At 36.6% G+C, this 18,634-nt stretch overlaps 1 protein-coding gene across 1 annotated transcript in view; it reads right to left on the reverse strand.

Annotated features, from left to right (window-relative positions):
- The window catches only part of SHOC1 (shortage in chiasmata 1), a 52,596-nt gene that overhangs the window by 1,958 nt on the left and 32,004 nt on the right, over nucleotides 1–18,634 (reverse strand). Inside the window, 14 exon segments of the mRNA XM_048932541.1 lie at nucleotides 550–1,104; nucleotides 1,320–1,491; nucleotides 3,021–3,170; nucleotides 4,475–4,606; nucleotides 5,597–5,690; nucleotides 6,626–6,747; nucleotides 7,721–7,832; nucleotides 10,680–10,785; nucleotides 11,953–12,131; nucleotides 12,659–12,728; nucleotides 13,918–13,990; nucleotides 17,427–17,595; nucleotides 17,597–17,615; nucleotides 18,042–18,233. Of these exon segments, the coding sequence (XP_048788498.1) occupies nucleotides 550–1,104; nucleotides 1,320–1,491; nucleotides 3,021–3,170; nucleotides 4,475–4,606; nucleotides 5,597–5,690; nucleotides 6,626–6,747; nucleotides 7,721–7,832; nucleotides 10,680–10,785; nucleotides 11,953–12,131; nucleotides 12,659–12,728; nucleotides 13,918–13,990; nucleotides 17,427–17,595; nucleotides 17,597–17,615; nucleotides 18,042–18,233 (2,145 nt within the window).

An 18,634-nucleotide genomic window follows, 5' to 3' on the forward strand; every position in this document is an offset into this window, starting at 1 on the left:
GGAGCAGAGACCTCAGTGCAGCCTTTCAGTGTTTAAAGGTAGCCTACTGTAAGAAAGACTGAGAGAGACATTTTAAGAGGGCAAGAAGTGATCAGACTAGGAGTAATGATTTCAAAGACGGGAGATTTAGATTAGATAGAAGGAAGAAATTTTTTACTCAGAGGGCAGTGAGGCTGCCCAGAGAAGCTGTGGGTGCCCCATTCCTGAAGGCATTCTCAGCCAGCTGGGACAGGGCCTTGGGCAGTCCATCCGGTGGGTGGCTGCTCTTTCCAGGGAAGAGTTTGAGCTGGGTGGGCTTTAAAGTCCCTTCCAACCCGTTCCATCATTTATATTTTAATTTCCTATTGCTCCAAACTGAACATTAATACCTAGGAATCTTTCCTTACACAAGAAAAATAAGTGCAAGTGTTTTGCATAAGAGGAAACAATATTGTTAGATTGGATTAAATAATTACTTAAAGAAAATACGAAGTTGAGTTTTACAAATAATACTTTTTCCAGTGAAGTTACAAATAAAATTTCAGCGAATTCACCTTGCTTTGTACATACCTGGTATTTTTTTTCCTTTTGCCCACAAGAATGGTGGACTTTGCTTTCTGTTTCCTGAAAGTTCTCGATCTTGGTTTTGGAAACACAGAATTTGAATTTCATCTGGATCAACAAGGGAATCAGAATGAATTAAGTTAGGCGCAAATGAATTGTATGTGCAAGTGGATGAAAAGTCATTCCATGGAGTCTCATAAATCTGAATTTCTGGGCTCTTAAATGCTGTGCCTCTAAATTCTTCCAGAAAAGCTGTAGAGCTGTCAGGAGGTACACAGTCACTGAAAGTTGTAAAGAAATCTTCTTCAGAATTTTTGGAGGGATGATCAGAGATACAGTGTGTCCTGAAAGCCTGACCTTTAATGTAAAAAGAATTCATAGCATTTAGACGATCAAAATCTTCACTGCCCTTTGGTACAACAAAGAAATTCTGTTTTCTCTCTGGAGCTACTTCTGAAAAACATGGTCTCTCATGCATATAGCTTGAAAGGTCAGAGTTGATAAAACTTTGATTATGTTTCAATGGAAGAAACGAGGCTTCAGAATTCACATGAGATGGCCCTGGTGGAAGAAAATTTGAATCATTCTCTTTGAAAAACGAAAAATTAGCAAGTCTCTCTAAATTTTTCAGTAACAAAAGGAATCCACTGAGCATTAAAATACAGTCTGCCTATCATAACAATTCATCTTTCAATGGTTGGAAAATAAATGTTCTAATACACTCAGACTTCCACCTGGTTTCAGAGATGATACACTTTGGCAGTAATTCAAACCACCTGTGCTGGTTTGTGCCTTAGCTAGCAACTCTAAAGACTGAGAATTTTGCTTACAATCTGGATACAGTCTTTTAAAGATATTCCAGTTTTCTGGAGGTGATGAACGTTTCACTGTTGTTTTCAGTGGCGCAGCAGCATTTGTGCTGTACGAAGAGGTAATGTCACTAAAATGCTGAAACCAAATAAAAGGAGTTAAGCAGTGTTTATAGTGCAAGTCTACACTCTCAAATATGAAAATCAAATCACTAGTAAGAATTCTAAAGCTTATATATACATTTTTGGTTACTGGAAATAAAAATAGAAGACTTGGTAATATAAAGTCACTTATGGTGGATGATGTGCACCAGTCTTACATCTATAAACAGACTAAGTAATAAACATCACGTTACTCAAACCATGAGAAACCAGTATCATAGTATATTCTCTATCATGAGATAGGACTGGAAAAAAAGTGGCATCTGCAATGTATTGGTGCATTTCACACGTCATGGAAGGATAAACTAACAAAATACCTTTCACTCAGTAAACACTACCATACAAACACATGGTTGCTACAGTAACATGTATAAGTTAATAGTGCCTAAATATCTTTTCCCTGGCTCTTTCACTTTAACTGAATGATTCAGGAAAGCAGAATGTCCTCCCTTTTCAGAACAGAATCATAGAAACACAGAACAATAGAATTGCTCAGGTTGGAAGAGACCTTAAAGATCATCGAGTCCAACCACAACCTAACCCTACTACCCTAACTCCAACAACCCTCTGCTCAAACATGTCCCTGAGCACCACATCCAGATGGTATTTAAACACATCCAGGGATGGTGACTCAACCACCTCCCTGGGGAGCCTCTTCCACTGCTTTAACAACCCTTTCTGTAAATAACTGTTTCCTGATATCCAACCTAAACTTACCCTGGCACACCTTGAGGCCATATCCCCTCATCCTGTCACCTGTCGCCAGTGAGAAGAGACCAACCCCGCTCTCGCTGCAATCACCTTTCAGGTATTTGAAGAGAGCAATAAGGTCTCCCCTCAGCCTCCTTTTCCCCAGACTGAACAGACCCAGTTCCTTCAGTTGCTCCTTGTAGGGCATATTCTCCAAGCCAAGCTGACTATAATGAGTCAGTAATTTTCTTGGACTTGGCCCAACTGAAAACAGTAGCAGCACCAATTGCAGCTGCAGACAGAATTTCAAACACTTTAGTTGACAGAATTATTCCTCTTAAACTCAAGGGCTCTTTCAAATGATTCGTGCAGTGAGTTTACAAGTGATGGGTTATACTACAGTGCAGGCAAATGGATGGCAGGAGGAAAGGGGAAGAAGAAAGGAAAGCAATTGGAAAACAATTCTTGTTTTACAGAGGTGTATGAACACATGCTCATAGGACACTTGATATGATAGAGCTTAGACTTCTTTTTATTTAATTTTTCAGAGTACTTTACCAGTTAAGAAATTTTTCCAGTACTAATAACCTTAACAAAAACATAGTGATGGCTCAACAAAATCTGCTGAGGATTAGTGAGGACAGTAATTTAAATATGAACAGTACATTGAAGCTCTGAAAGTAATAAAACATTAATTCATTTTTAGATGACACTAGAAAATAGCCATGTAGCATCAGATTAAAAAAAAAACAAACAGAGGAAGAATGACAACTGTGCAAGCAGTCCAAGATAAAACATAAATTACTTTTGACTGACCTTTAGAACTTTTTTTGGAACCTCTGGTAGTAATTCCTGAAGTTGATCATAGCTTGCCAGAAAGAGCCTGTTCAAAGAAGATTCCTTCTTTAGCATCAGCTGAGCAACCAGAGGGTTGATACAAGGAAAAGCAAGCAAGCATTTCTCCGTCTGGAAATGGAAATAATTTGGTCAGACATTTATTTTTCTTTCTTCAGTGACATTCCTATCAATAGGTCACATCACATAATTAGATCTTTGAATCTGTGCAGTTTTGGATAGGTGTTTTACGTGTCACGTGAATTTTATTTTATTTTTACTACTTTTTTAACAGTGTAAAATTCTTGTTAAAGAGTAAATTTTTGAAAACTAATTTGATAAAAAGGAAGTACATTAAAAAGATATTTCTGTATTATTTTTATATAAACCAGAGAGTCATTCAAACTTGATTTCTAAACACACTACCAAATTTACTTTATTTTTATTCTGTGGTTTGATAAGAATTATTTACATCAAGATAAACCAGCAAAACTATTTTATTTTACAGAAGTTACATTTGTAAACAGCAATGAGACAAGTGCTAGAAGCAGGAATTACTAGGTGGAACTGAATGTCACACAACGGGCAGTAACTTCAAAACTGTGGTATCTAAAGAATGTCAGCTTCTAGTTCTTGACTTTCATAAAGCTCTGCATTCATCACATCAGGACCTAATGCCTTTAACAGACATAAAATACAACCAATTACTTTTCTCAGTCTTTTCTTTTTTTTTTAAAAACAGTATCCTTTATCTCTAATTTGGAAGAGTTATAATCCAGTATTTCACATTTGAAAGACCAAGCCAAGGACTTAGAATGCTTTTGAATTTTGCAAATTCTAAAAAGTATCCTGACTTTTTAATAGTTCAGGCTTTTCACGTGAGGTGACTAAATCTCCATTAGGATTAATTTGGAAATCTCAACACACTAGACAACATCAGTATTTGAACATAATTGGTGGATGTGGTCCAGTAATATTTATTTCCAAATACTGCATGAGGAATTAAGCAAATATTATCAGCCTGTGGTAAAACAACACTGTAAGCAACTTCATTGACTTCAGTAATAGATGATTATCCGTGAATCTGGCTTACTGCCCAAGTAAGCCACCATATCTTTATCTTTTACAGTGTGGATAGTTCTTCAAATGTAGTGCTGAAAGGATGTCAGTCACACATAACAGCCTAGAGGTGTGAAGGATAAATTTCTCTGACGTTTCATTGTGAAAGCACAGGGAAAATCCTAAGTCTGCTAACAAAGATGACTGATGTCAGAAGCTTTACATAGGCATGTGTGTTTATGTATCTATAACATATATACATACATACAGATATGAAATGTATAAATTAATTAAATAACAACATATTAAAAAATCACATAGAACTTATTCTGAGAAACAAGAAGAAAACAGTGTAATGTAGCATAAAGTTAAATAACCTCAGATGGCAAGACAGAAAGCCAAGATTTGTCCAGCCATTCATGGGGACTGAAACTAGATGTCATCAAAATGTTGTCAGCTATTTGACGAATTAACAGTGCTGCCTCTTCAATCCCTGGTGTAAGAACTACCTATAATAACAATAATTTTGGTTAAAGCTTATGCTAAGGAGTAAAACTCCAAATGTCTTAATTATCATTAGTAGTTAGCAGATGGAAAAAACTGAGCACAGTAGCTAGCAAGGTAGACTAACTAATCCAGACCTATGCTCATTGTGAACTTCAACAACTGACCACAAATCTAGCTCCAAATTACACTCCTTATTTATACAAATAAATTTATACAAATCCAATGTAGGCAAAATTTAGTTTCTTCTATAATCTCTTATATGTTTTAGATTTATTGCTATGAATTCAAAACAGGCAATTCTGAAATGCCCAGAATAGTTTAAGATAGAGATGTGGAACCCTTTGAAAAGGTAGGCAATTTCCAAACAAGCTGTCAACTAAAGTGCTGTATAAACAGGCTGAAAAAATCTTGAACTTAACCAGAAAATTTTGAAACAAGCATTAATATGTAAAAAAGTTTTAAAAACTGCCTAAAAAGGCTACTTCGTGCCTTTTTAGGAGGACCAACACAATTTTTGCCCCATTTTTAAAATGTGAATTAAAACGATACTGCATTTTTTATTTATAAAGAATAAAAGCATATTTGTAGTCACATAATAAAAATGTGACAAGCTATCTGACATTACAGAGAAAAGATACACTTTCTTTTCCTCTACATTAAGAACAATATTAACTCAAAACTTCAAATTAAGGCATTGATAGGATAACAAGAGATTAATACATGCTTTAGTATTCATAAAATTAAAGGTACAACATCATTCCAGATGTAAAAGACTGTCTAGCCTCTGCACAAATCTGATTCAGCTTGTACTAGAGTCCATCAGAGGTTTTACTGACTTCAGAAGTACTGACCTGAAGTCCTTTATCATATTTTCTGAATTTTGAATTGTTTTCTGTTTCTGTTGTTGGATGTGCATGTTAATAGAATACTTTGGGAATATCACATAGAGAAGATTAAAATAGAAGAGCTGTTACAAAAAAAAAAAATATTACCTTCACTTCAAAGTCTTCTGACTTCTGTGTAAATTCTATCAAATTGGCATAAATTAAGACAAGGCTGAGAAGAGTATCTCCGCTGAGACTGTACCTGTAAGAACAGTTTAATCAGACCATTAGTATTTTATATGCACGTAACAAATGTGACTTGTCTGTTCTCTGTGTTAATAAATTTCTGTTCCATTTCCTGGAATTTGGAACATGAATATATTTCCTTGAACATTATTACCTGTGAAAAGATAACTAGGGTGTGTGAAATGACTGACTACTGAAGGACACATTGTAAAGAAGAAAATGGAACCAGCTCGCAGCAAAGAAAGCCTGGCCTGAAGCAAAAAGGCTGAATCAGGGTCAGTCACTGGAGAAAAATTATACACAAAGGAAAAGTGAAGCATGAAAGATTGTCCACTTCCTTTGAGAAAAAACCTTGCAATAGGTAATGAAGGACTGCTTGAGAGACATATCAATAAAAGTAGTACTTCCACAGCAAAAAACCCTACTGGTATACTGGAAGAATATCTCCCTCTTGGAAATGATGTACAGTAACGCTAACATAGAAATAATTCATAACCATGTACTTATAGTGATTAATTTACTTCAAACACTTCAAAAGCATAGTCGCTGTTGATAATACCTTTAATACCATGAATGTTCTGGACTTGCTGATTTGAAATATTTAATAAAAACTTGCCCTATATTAGAGTTACCTGAAATTATTTCAATAATTTCTTTAATTTTTTGTCTTGTGGAAGACTAGAAACAATATAAACATGGAAATGTACCTTGCCAGGTTTTGGGGGGCCTCCACTGAGTTTTTCAGTGGAGCTTACGACAATAATGTAACAAGGTGAAAAGATTAGAGCATGTAAGAAATACAAGCCTAGAATATTCACATCCTTTGAAGAGAAAAGTGTCCCTACAGAGAAATTCAAATAACAGAGTTTTAGCTTGTTCTGGTGCGCAGCTTCCTTTAGCAATATCTTTGTTTTAAAAATAATGATACAGCAAAAGATTTTATTTACTTACTCCAAACTCAGTCTTTCTCTGGAGTAGAAAACAACCCAACAGCATGTATATTGGAGTGATAATGCTATCAGCTTCGATATTACATTGTCGCAGGACTTCTCGTGTTTTAACTCATCCATATTCTACCATGAAATTAATATAAAAATGAAAAACTAGATAAACATATTACCATGGCTGTCACAACCTTTTCATATGCATTGCTGTATTATACATGAGTTATATCAAACATGATCATGAGTTAGATCAAACGTTTATAGGTAAATAATATAAATAACAAAGACATATCTGAGAATCATAAAGATTCTAATTCATTTCTTCATACCTTTTTATTCATCCTGTGAAACAGAGACGTTACTTTTTAAGACGTTCTAAGATTTTGGGAAGTTTTAACAATGTAAAATACGGTTGCAAACCCCCACAGTAGTTAACATAGCATATATAAATTACGTTATACCTACAATGAATTTATAAAGCACAGCACTGCTAATTGCATAAGCACTTGCAGTAAATAGCATGTAGGAATTCCTATCTGCATTGAGCCTGCAGTCCTATTTGATTATTTTATTCCTTATCAGTAACTGCTCTTCTACACATTGAGACATTTGTCTTGCTATGTAACAGAGTTTACATACCATCCCATCATTTAAAGTATTTCTTATTTTTATAAAAAACAGAATGAATTATTTTCTAAATTAATTGTAAACTAATAAATTTATTTTCTAAACTATTAACTATCTGAAATGGGAAGAATTAACATGCAGAGTGGTACGAGAATACAGTCACTTAACTGGTTATTACAACATTCATGTATACAATCCTACCCTCAGCTACATATTTTAACTATATTTATACAGTCAATTTGAAGTAAAATGTAATACTTCTGTGAAAAATGTCAGCAGTGAGATGAGAATGTTTTTAGCTAGTCAAGCTGGCATAGGCTTAATTTTGGAGTTACCGAATTTGGAAATAATTTGTGTCATGAGAAAATGAGTGATTTTGATATTATTAAGAACAAAAGATACATTAGAAGTGTGCAGACATGGTCAAGAAGTGATACATCCCACTGTAGAATTTGAATATAATTTCGTTTTGTACCTGCAAGAAGATAGCAGTACGTTCATCTACTGTCAACACAACATATCGGTCTGTATCTCCAAGTAGCCTCAAGGAGTAACTGCAGCTTCTTTCAACAAAAGTAATGCTGTAGCTGAATATTATTAGTTTTATCAGTTAATATTATAATTCTGTTATTGAAGCTCAGTTAAATGAAACACTGAGCTTTCTTAAAGGAAATGAATAGCATTCATCTCTTTATACAATTTTTATGGTAATGTGTTGTTTTAATATTGGGATCTTTCTCAAATGATCAGGTTAACTTCAAGGCACATTCACAGAACAAACATAATTGTAGAAGTAATATATTGAAATACTACTAGGCTAAAACCTGTTAGACTCCTAAGACTGTTAGCCAAGGGGCACAAGTTGGAATACATGATCTCTGAGGTCTTTTCCAACCTAGGTGATTCTAATTCAATTAGCCTCGTGGCATTGACCTTGACATCTGACAGTTGGTGGCCCTGCATGTGGCAGGGGGGCTTGGAGATTCATGATCCTTGAGGTTCCTTCCAACCCTGTGTGGCCATTCTGTGATTCTGTGTGATTCTGTGACATACACTGAGATTATAAACAACGATATATTAAAGAGCTAAGACAAATAAGTAAAGCAAATATTTACACTGATGTTTATGGGACAAGAAAATCTCAACTTCTTTCAGAGTAATTGCATGTATATTGCATTTATTTCCTTCCTTTCACCATTGTACAGCACAGGGAAAGCAAACTGGGTGAAAAATTACTGACTGCTCTTTGCATGATGCTACATTTTTTCTGACTGAATCAAAACTGACAGTAGCACAATGTTGTTTTACAAGCAATGCTAGCAAAAACTCCCTGAATGAGCACTGCATGTTTAGAAATTTAGAGGAGTCTTGGCTGTCTGAGGTGGGAAGTAAAGGAGAAATGATAGTTGCATTAATTGGTCTAATTCCCAGAAAACACAAGGGACCACAATCTGCTAGGAAAACTGGTGGACAAGCACATTATCCATGAGCTGAAAGGGGAACTGTAAGCATCTCTGAAACTACTTATTGATGTAGGTGAATGTGAAGAGGATCTGCTGGGAAACTACTGAAAATCGTCTCCGAACATTTAGCTAGTGGCTAAGCTGAATAGTGAACTTGAACAGGTCCATCTTCAAAAGTGTATTTCAAACTGAATGTTCAAATTTTGAAGTCAAAGCATTATTTTCATTATTTTTTCCTGTTCAACTGCAATTAGACATATCAAAAACTGGAAAGTCTCTTCAACAGCATGGTGAAATTAATGACATGCATCCCTGACACTAGGTTTAATAGATGACTGCTATTTCTCTTCTTCCTTTCTTCCTTTCTTTCTTTCTAGTTTTCTGGGTAGAAGACTGTTATAGTGTGTATTTATTACTAAGAAAATTAAATGCAAGAAAATTATGCCAAAGAAAACAATACACATGAACAATGTTTTACAAATACACAAATGTTTGTACAAGCTGAAGAGGTATTCAAAATCAAGAAAATATTAAATCTCAAGTAAACAATGAAAGTATTTACTTGTTTATTTTTAACTTAGCTCCTTCCAAAAGCTGTGATACATCAGAAAATGAAACTTCTACTTTATCTGCAGTATTTAGGTACTTAAAAATCCAAAAATACAAAGCAATTACTTCGAAGAATTAATACAAACCCTTTTCAAAGCATAAAAAAGTGGAAAAGCAAAAAATGTTTTTTGTTGATGACACTGTAATTTTCAGGGAAAAGAGACAATGAAAACAGTTGTCTTCATAAAAAGTCCCAGCTCATATTAAAAATTAAAATATCAACATATCCTTTGGTTGACATATGCATGAATCTATAGAATAAATGCACTGACTTCAGTGGAAAAGCTATCTTATTGTCTCTTGCAGTGCTAATAATCTCAATTTGGTAATGTACCTGACATCAGGAAGATTATACACCTTTATCAGTGATCTAGACAGTGGGATTGAGAGCACATTTGCTGATGACACCGAGCTGAGTAGTGCAGTTGGCACAATAGAAGAGAGGGCTACAATCCAAAGGGACTTGGAGAAGCTTGAGAAGTGGGCCAGTGTGAACATAGGCCCACAAGATGTGAGCATCTCAAACATGATTCAAGAAGGCCAAGTGCAAAGAGTGGCATTTGAACTGGGGCAATTGCACATACGAGTTCAGACTGGGAGAACTCATTGAGAACAGCCCTGCTGAGGTATCTGGTAGCCAAAGAGCTGCTTGTGAGCCAGCAGTGTGTGCTTGCAGACCAGAGGGCCAACTAGATCCTGAGCTGCATTAAAAGAGGGCTGGCCAGCAGGACAAGGGAAGTGATTGTCCCCTTCTGCTTTACCCTCACAAGGCTCTTCCTGGAGTACTGCATACCACCTGAGGTGCCCAACACAAAAAAGATATGGAGTTATTGGAGTGGGTCCAGAGGATACCACGAGGATCATCAGAGGGCTGAAGCACTGCTCCTATGAAGACAAGCTGAGGGAGCTGGGCTTGTTCAGACAGAAGATAACACCCTGAGGGAGACCTCACTGCAGCCCTCAAGTACTAAAAAGGGGTTTATAAACAGCAAGGAGAGCTACTTTTTGTTGGTCTGATAGTGATAAGACAAGGGGAAATGGTTTCAAAATAAAAGAGGACAGGTTTAGATTAGATGCTAGGAAGAAATTCTGCTCTCAGAATGGTAGGGCACAGACACAGGCTGCCCAGAGAAGCTGTGGATGCCCCATCTGTGGACGCATCCAAGGACAAATTGAATGGGCCCTAGGTAACATGATCCAGAGCCTGATTTAGTGGATGGCAACCCTGCCCATACCAGAGGGACTGATCTGTAAGGTCCGTTCCAACCCGAAGAAGGGATCTATATCCTAGAAAACTGGTTCTATACCCTGGAAAGCTGAAAGTAATTAGTCAGTAAGATTTAACGGGTCATTTTCACTCACTGAGATTCCAAAAGCTGAAGAAAATCTGGCATATTAAGAAGACCTTCAGTGGTGAGAAACACATAAGGAATCTGTATCTCCAGAAGAGAAGAACCACAGTGATTTCCTGAAACATTTTGCATACGTAAGATAATAGTTTAGTGAGCAAAAATCTCAATTTATATTTCAATATTTAAATTGATGTATATTGAAAATATGCAGCTTTTATTCATCCCCATTATAATGCTTCTGTTATATGCTATTTTTTTCCCCCCAAAATTAAACTCTTCTGAATCCCTTTCAAACTAAGCTCTAGCTTAGATTTATTCTTTTATATTCACAGCAATATTCTGTCAGCATGAGGAAGGGTAGATACAACTTCTATTAACTGTCAACAACCTGTAAACTTGGCAGAAGTGAGCTGACAGTGTGCCCAGGTGGCCAAGAAGGCCAATGGCATCCTGGCTTGCATCAGAAACAGTGTTGCAAGCAGGAGCAGAGAGGTGATTGTTCCCCTATATTCAGCACTTGTCAGGCCGCACCTCGAGTACTGTGTCCAGTTCTGGGCCCCTCATTGCAAGAAAGACATTGAGGCCCTGGAACGTGTTCAAAGGAGGGCAACGAAGCTGGTGAGGGGTCTGGAGCACAGGCCATATGAGGAGAGGCTGAAGGAGCTGGGAATGTTCAGCCTGGAGAAGAGGAGGCTCAGGGGAGACCTTACTGCTCTCTATAACTTCCTGAAGGGAGGTTGTAGTGAGCTGGGGGTCGGCCTCTGCTCTCGTGTCATCAGTGATAGGAGCAGGGGGAATGGTTTCAAGCTACGGCAGGGGAGATTCAGGCTGGACATGAGGAAGTATTACTTTTCAGAAAGGGTGGTCAGGCACTGGAATGGACTGCCCAGGGAAGTGGTGGAATCACCGAGCCTGGGGGTGTTCAAGGAAAGGCTGGATGTTGCGTTGAGGGACATGGTTTAGTAGGAGCTATTGGGAATAGGTGAACAGTTGGACTGGGTGATCTTTTAGGTCTTTTCCAACCTTGGTGATTCTATGATTCTATGATTCTATGATTCTAAGTGTTTTATAAGAGATTACCAACACTTACTACCACATTTTGTCCAAATATCTTGTACCCAAGAAAAACATCTTCCTATCTTTCTGGTTAACATAACCAGCAGTATTTGCCTAGTTTTATCCTGTATAATTTATAATTCATTCTCATCCCACACACAAATGTAACATTTCATAGAATAGAAAATACTTTTCTCTTATGTGTCAGTCTAATTCTTTGCACTTACCCATTTGTACTGCTTCAGGGAGGATGGTTTTAAAAGTCATGTATGCAATATTTAGATTTTCACACATTTTTTTCCAGCAAGAGTTTTCAGAATAATCATATTCTATCACTAATGAGAAGAGTCTCCAGGGGAAGTCAGCTCCAATGTTCTGATTTTGTATAATAACACAGGCATATCTACTGAGGATATAAAATGAAAATTAGAAGTATGTTCAGGCACAACTACACTCAGAACAAAATAAACAAACACACTTCTAGAAGAAGTGCGAAGAATTACAGTTGTTTGAGGTCTGTTCAGAAAAAGAACTTACCTTTCCTGAATTTAAAACCTGTAATTGCTTTAAAAAGTCACTTTAAAATTTGAAGTTGTACTCCCCCATACTCCAATTATCTACTTAAACAATTCCTATCTTCCTGCATACTCATACTTTGTCATTATTTCAGCCTTACACCTTTTATTTTACATACTGGAGAGTTTTTCTAAAATGCTCATGTGCAATTGCAAGGGCAGCTCCTCTGAGCCCTGTAACTAAGCACTGTGCTGGAATTTGGACAAAATTCTCTGTTCTCAGAATGAAGCTGTAAATCCATATTCTGAAAATGTATTCAGAACAAGATACTACAATGAAAATGAACAAAGTTTTACTGAAGAAAACCACGAGAAAGGATTTATGGCTCTGTTTTTTGGAATCTAGATTTTAACTTACTTGGTGACGATATCTCTATATCCCAGAATGTTTCCTTTTTTCTCAGAATTCAAATCAATGGCTTTTAAACCTGCATAAAAATTATTGTGATCTTAATCAAATAAATTGTCTTCTGCTAGTACAAAGCTAGTACAGAATGAAGCATTTTTTGCCATTAAGTTTTAAACCCCTGTATGCTTTTTGTATGCTCTAGGTTTTGTAAACATGACTGGAAGGTGCAGTTAAGAAAATTGTTATTTGTGTAACACAAAGGCCTCTTTTGTAAAGTTTAAGTTAGTTGGATTGGTTTGTGTTTGAAATCAAGTCTTAAGAAGTGGAAACAAATCAAACACTTAAAAGTAAACAATTAGTAAAAACATTGTGAATGTCTCCCTCCTTTAAAATATTCTGAAAGATAAGCTGTCATTTTTTTAAGGAGCAAAGGAAATTCAACTTTGTTCTAAGAAGCAGAAGAATGGCACAATACTTGACATTGCTAACATTTAAGCAGAAAGTCACTCAAATACGTTTTAAGAAGCAATATGAAAAGAATCAATAGCTTGCCCAATACATAAGTACAGGCTCAAATATCAATCTTCCGAAACATTTTTTTCTATCAAATGAATCTCCTATGAAGAAAAAGCTTGTACAATGATTACACAAAAGTAAAATGATGGCAGTGTAGCTTTATCAGTGGGACTGGGAAAGAGGAAATTCATGCTTTTTTCTTGATTGTAATAGTATGTTATTGACGATGCTCATGTATTTAGCCAATTAACATACAAGGTCAGTAAGAAGTAACATGTGGTGAACAGAAATCATGACCTACACCAAAATACTCATTTAGAGCCTTATGTTAGAAAGTTTACTTAAGGCTTCTAAATTATCCTTAATTGTGGCATAGAAGGAAGAATACCTCTGACCCACAGCCAACTATAGACAGATAATCTGAGCAACTGATACAATTATATTAGGCCATGGGTGCCACATATACTCTGTGTTCTGTTAATTACAATTTTGACCTGACACATGAACTCTCGTTCTTTTGTAACAAGACGTTATGTCAGAAGTCTCAAAGAGGTGAAAATAAACATTAGAAATGAGGAGGAAATGAAGGTTTATAATAGAATTTGGAAACAGAAAAAAGTGAGAAAAGTACATAAAAATGTCCTAATAAAGAGAAGGACGAGAAACTTCTGAAAAGCACTTAAAGAGGAAAATAACTAAGCACAGAATGCACAAACTTTTTCTTTCAAAAATAGATTAAAATAATTATTTACCTTCTAGTCTAGATACAGTGTGAATGAGAGCTGCCTTTTCTCTCTCTGAGTCCATTCTTAGTATGATTAGTATCTGGAAGAAGACAAGTTAAAGAAGTAAAAACAAATCTTTTAGTCTAATTCTAAACATCAGATAGAAGGTGATGATGTACTGGAGGGAGGCATTACATTCTGCCATACCAATTAGAAAGATTTTCCAGACTGTAAATGGAGTGCTTTGAAGTATTACTTCTAAAGCCAGATTAAATTTGATAGCCGCTAAGCTTTGCTGAAGATGGAAGCTCTGAAAAGATTAGAATCCAGCCAATAACCATACTCTGGTCACTACTGGAAAATATGTTTACCTTATCCAAAATTTTGAAACCGAATTTGTATTAAATAATCAAAACATTTAAATAAGAATGTGTAACCAGCAATATTTGCCTAGTTTTATCCTGCATAATTTATGATTCATTCCCAGGACTTACACCAGACCTTCAGCTTCAGACAGGATGATATCTGAACTGGTATGAAGTTTTGTATGCACTTTTCTTGGGATAAACAAGATAAGACTTTAAAGAAGGCTCATCACTAATCTAAGACTTAAGGTGCACAAGATATTATATATGTAAATGTCAAAACTCTGTTAGACCTTTTTAGAAAAAAACTTCTGGACATCTATCCACCTGACAACCTTAAAAAAGACAAATTTCCACATGCTGCTGAGGAGAACAGCCACCTGACAACCCAGTGGTTCCTTTCAAGACAGATTTGGACATCTGTAACTTAAAATGCAGATCTGCTTTTTAACTACATCATTGAATAGCATCCTCAGGACATCCTGTTGTGAGCTAGATCATATATTTTTAGTGATATCCTACATAATCATGAGTAGAAATGAAACAAAGTGAAACAGAAAGATCAGAAATTCTTTTCAGATTTGTTTCTTTTGTTTTGTTAGTACCTTATTTTTACAGAGGAGATTTCCTACTCTGTAACCATCAGTAATAAATTTTGTTCATTAAAGGCTAACAAGATTATCATGTTCCATACTGTACTAACAGACGTGATATGACAGAGTAGGAAATGGCTTATGTAATACAGCTTTCACTTTGCATTAAAGCCAGAATACTTCTGTCTCTTCTGTTTGACTGAGACCTGTCACTGAATGTCAGGGAAGCATGAATGATAATTGCAAATAAAATCATGTGTACTCTGAAATTCTGCACAAATTTAAGTCAAAGTGGCAAGTCAAAACTCAGTTATATTTCAAAGCTTTAAAAATTGCATCTAGTGGAGTTCATAAGGAAGGCAAAACTGTCAATGAGCTGACATTAATATGACAAAGTTGTCATATGTCTCCTAGTACAGCATGATCTTAGTGACAGAAAGCAAAATGCATTATGATTAAGAACAAGAAAATGATGATGAAATCAACATACAGGTGATAATGAGAGAGAAGCAACAAAACAATTATTGATGTTTTGTTTTAGGTGCTTCATATCCAATTTAAATTCCAATAAAACAGCTTGTTGGACTTAGCACACCTATGGTGGGGGCAATCCCAAGAACAAGTCAAGTGCAGGTTGGGCAATAAGTGCCCTGAGAGCAGCTGAAGGGGCCTACAGAAAAGCTGGAAGAAACTATTTATTATGGATTGGGAACAGGACAAGGGGGAATGGTTTTAAAAGAGGTAAATTTTGGTAAGATATTTGAAATAAATTCTTCACTGTGAGGACGGTGAAGTGGAGGCCCTGTTACAGATTGGCCAGAGAAGCTGTGGCTGCCCCATCCCTGGAGACATTAAGGCTAGGATGGGTGGGGCTCTGGGCAATCTGATCTGCTGGGTGGCATTCTTGTCCACAGCACTGGGCTTGGAACTAAATAGGCTTTAATATTACTTCCAACCTGTTCCATGATTCCGTGATTCTATACTTTTCTTTTCATGAAAGTTAAATAATGACATGTTCTCTTAACAGAGTCAAAAGAAGAAGTGAAGCATGAGAAAGAGCTAAAATAAATGAAAATAAGCTTAACGATTTGGGGATTTTTCAGCTGTGTCTTCAGTAGCATAAATTCTACTGCAAAATGTCAGGATATTTAAGTATATGTACACTATATATATATATATATATACATATTTTCATTTCTGTTTTATTATGTGAGAAGTGTTCTGTAAGTAAATAATAAATAATACACAAATGAAAATGGTATTATTCCCTGCATGGAATCACTCAGAATATTCACATTTCCAGAAAAAAAAAAAACACCAAAAACTTAAAACTAATTTATTCCACAGTTCTATTATTATCAGTGCCATAACCATACCTCACAGGTATTTACTCATATGAACGTAGCATGGGGAGTTTGGGCAGACACATTTGTCAAGCAGAGACAATGGATAACTACAGCCATACAGTCCACAGTGTCTGTGCCCTGAGCACCACTGCACAAATACACAGCTCTTACTTGTGCTATGAGTTTCTGCACCAGAAGAAAAGAAGATTGAAGCTGCCAAATAAAAGGTTATGATGAAATTTACAGTCACTGATATGATACAATATACTTATCAGAGGAACAAATACCATCTGCAAAAAAACAAAGCTCTTACAATTTTAAAACACATTTTACTCTTGCAGAAGGGGAGATCCAAAGAAACACAAATCTGCATTACTCCTGATAGATGTCTTAAACTTTATGTTATCCTTAATTTTATGTTATGCCTCTCTCCATTATACTTGAAAAATCATGGCTGTCAGGCAAAGTCCCTGGTGACTGGAAAAAAGGAAACATCCCAGCCAGTTTTAAGAAATGGAAAAAGCAACACCTGAGACAGCCAGCACAGCTTCACAAAGGATAGATCGTGCTCAACAAATCTGGTGGCCTTCTATGATGCAGTGGAGGATTTGTCTACCATCAGTAGACAAACAGAAAGCAACTGCTGCCATTTACCTGGATTTCTGCAAACTCTTTGATATGGTCCCCCACCCTTATCTCTGAATTGAACATATTGATATGGCCTGGATTTCTGGGTTATTCAGTGGATAAAGAATTGATTGGATGATTGCAGCCAGAGGGATGTGGTAACTGGCTCTATGTCCAGCTGGAATCTGGCCAAAACTGAAGTCCCCCAGCTATGCATCTCGGGACTGCTGCTCACCATTTTTATCAATGACAAGACAGCAGGATTGAGTGTATCTTCAGCAAGTTCGATGACGACACCAAGCTGAGTGGAGCAGTCGACAGAATAGAAGGAAGACATGCCATTCAAAGTGATCTGGAGAAGCTTGAAAAGTGGACCAACGTGAACCTAAAGAGATTCAACAAGGTCAAGTGCAAAGTGCTGTGCTTGTGTTGGGGCAACTCCTGTGGAGCCCTGCAGAGAAGGACTTCTGGTGGATGAAAAGCTATATATGAACCAGCAGTGCATGCTACAAGCCCAGAAGGCCAAATTTAATTTGGTTGCACCAAAAGGGCCAGTAGGGTGAAGGAGGTAATTGACCCCTTCTGTTTTGCTCTCATTCCCCCACCCTGAATACCAAGTCCAAGTCTGAGGCCCCCAGCACAAGGACTTGGAGATGTTGGGGTGAATCCAGATGAGGGCTACAAAGGTGGTCAGGGGGCTGGAGCACCTCTCCTGCAAAGAAAGATTTAAGAAGCTGGACTTGTTCATCTCGGAGAAGAGAAGACTGGGGAGTCCTCATTACAACCTTTCAGCACTTGAGGAGAGTATAAAAGTAAGAGAGAAGCTGACTTCTTACAGGGGCAGAAAGTGATGAACAAAGGGAGATGGCTTCAACCTAAATGAAAGAACATTTAGACTGAATATTAGGAAGTAATTCCTTAATCCAAGGGGGTTGAGGCACTGCAACATGTTCCCCAGAAAGCTATAGATTCCCCATCCCTGGACGGATTCAAGGCCAGATAGGTTGGGGCCCTGGGCAGCCTGACCTTGTGGATGGCAACTCTGTCTATGTCAAGGATTTGGAATTGGATGATCTTTACAGTCCATTCCAATCTAAGCCATTCTGTGATTCTGCGATTTTCCTTATTTAACAGATACCATTTCTCACTTGAAGATGGTTTTACAATTATTACTATATTTTAGATGAGTTTCACTTGCTTAGAGAGATAGTTTATATCACTAACCTTAACACTCTGTTCCTCTGCATAAGTTTGCATCCAATCTAACAGTCGACACTGAAGCTCTGCTAATCTCGGACTGGATTCATGCTTTTTCTGGCTGCTGTACTGTACAATCTTCAGCTGCCTCCAGGTGTTATTCAAACAGGATTCTAAGATGTTTTTATAGATATCCTTTGCTTTAGACAAATATCCTGTTAACAAAACAACAAAAAAAAGTAACTGCAGAGACAAAAGACATTTGTTAATATTTGGATTCCTAATCTACATGTACACTAAAATATATGAGGGTATCTTGCACAAAAAAGCTGAACACATAATGGATGAACAATAAAGAAGAATACTACTATCACTAAGACTGTGTGTAACTGCCATTTATAAAATTGTTATAACTCCGTAATATCTATTATATGATTCCAGCTAGAGTTGGAACTTTGTTATATTTAATTGGTCTGCACGGTTTACACTAAAGAAGTTCCACTGTTCAAAGCTTTACTTGCTGTGTGTTTTCACTATTCTGTTCCCTATTATTTTAATTACTGCTCAGCTGTTAATGATGTCCTTTATACAAATGGTGAACAATGCCAGAGTTATT

This window comes from Lagopus muta, chromosome Z, assembly GCF_023343835.1.
Source record: "Lagopus muta isolate bLagMut1 chromosome Z, bLagMut1 primary, whole genome shotgun sequence".
In the NCBI taxonomy this organism is placed as follows: domain Eukaryota; kingdom Metazoa; phylum Chordata; class Aves; order Galliformes; family Phasianidae; genus Lagopus; species Lagopus muta.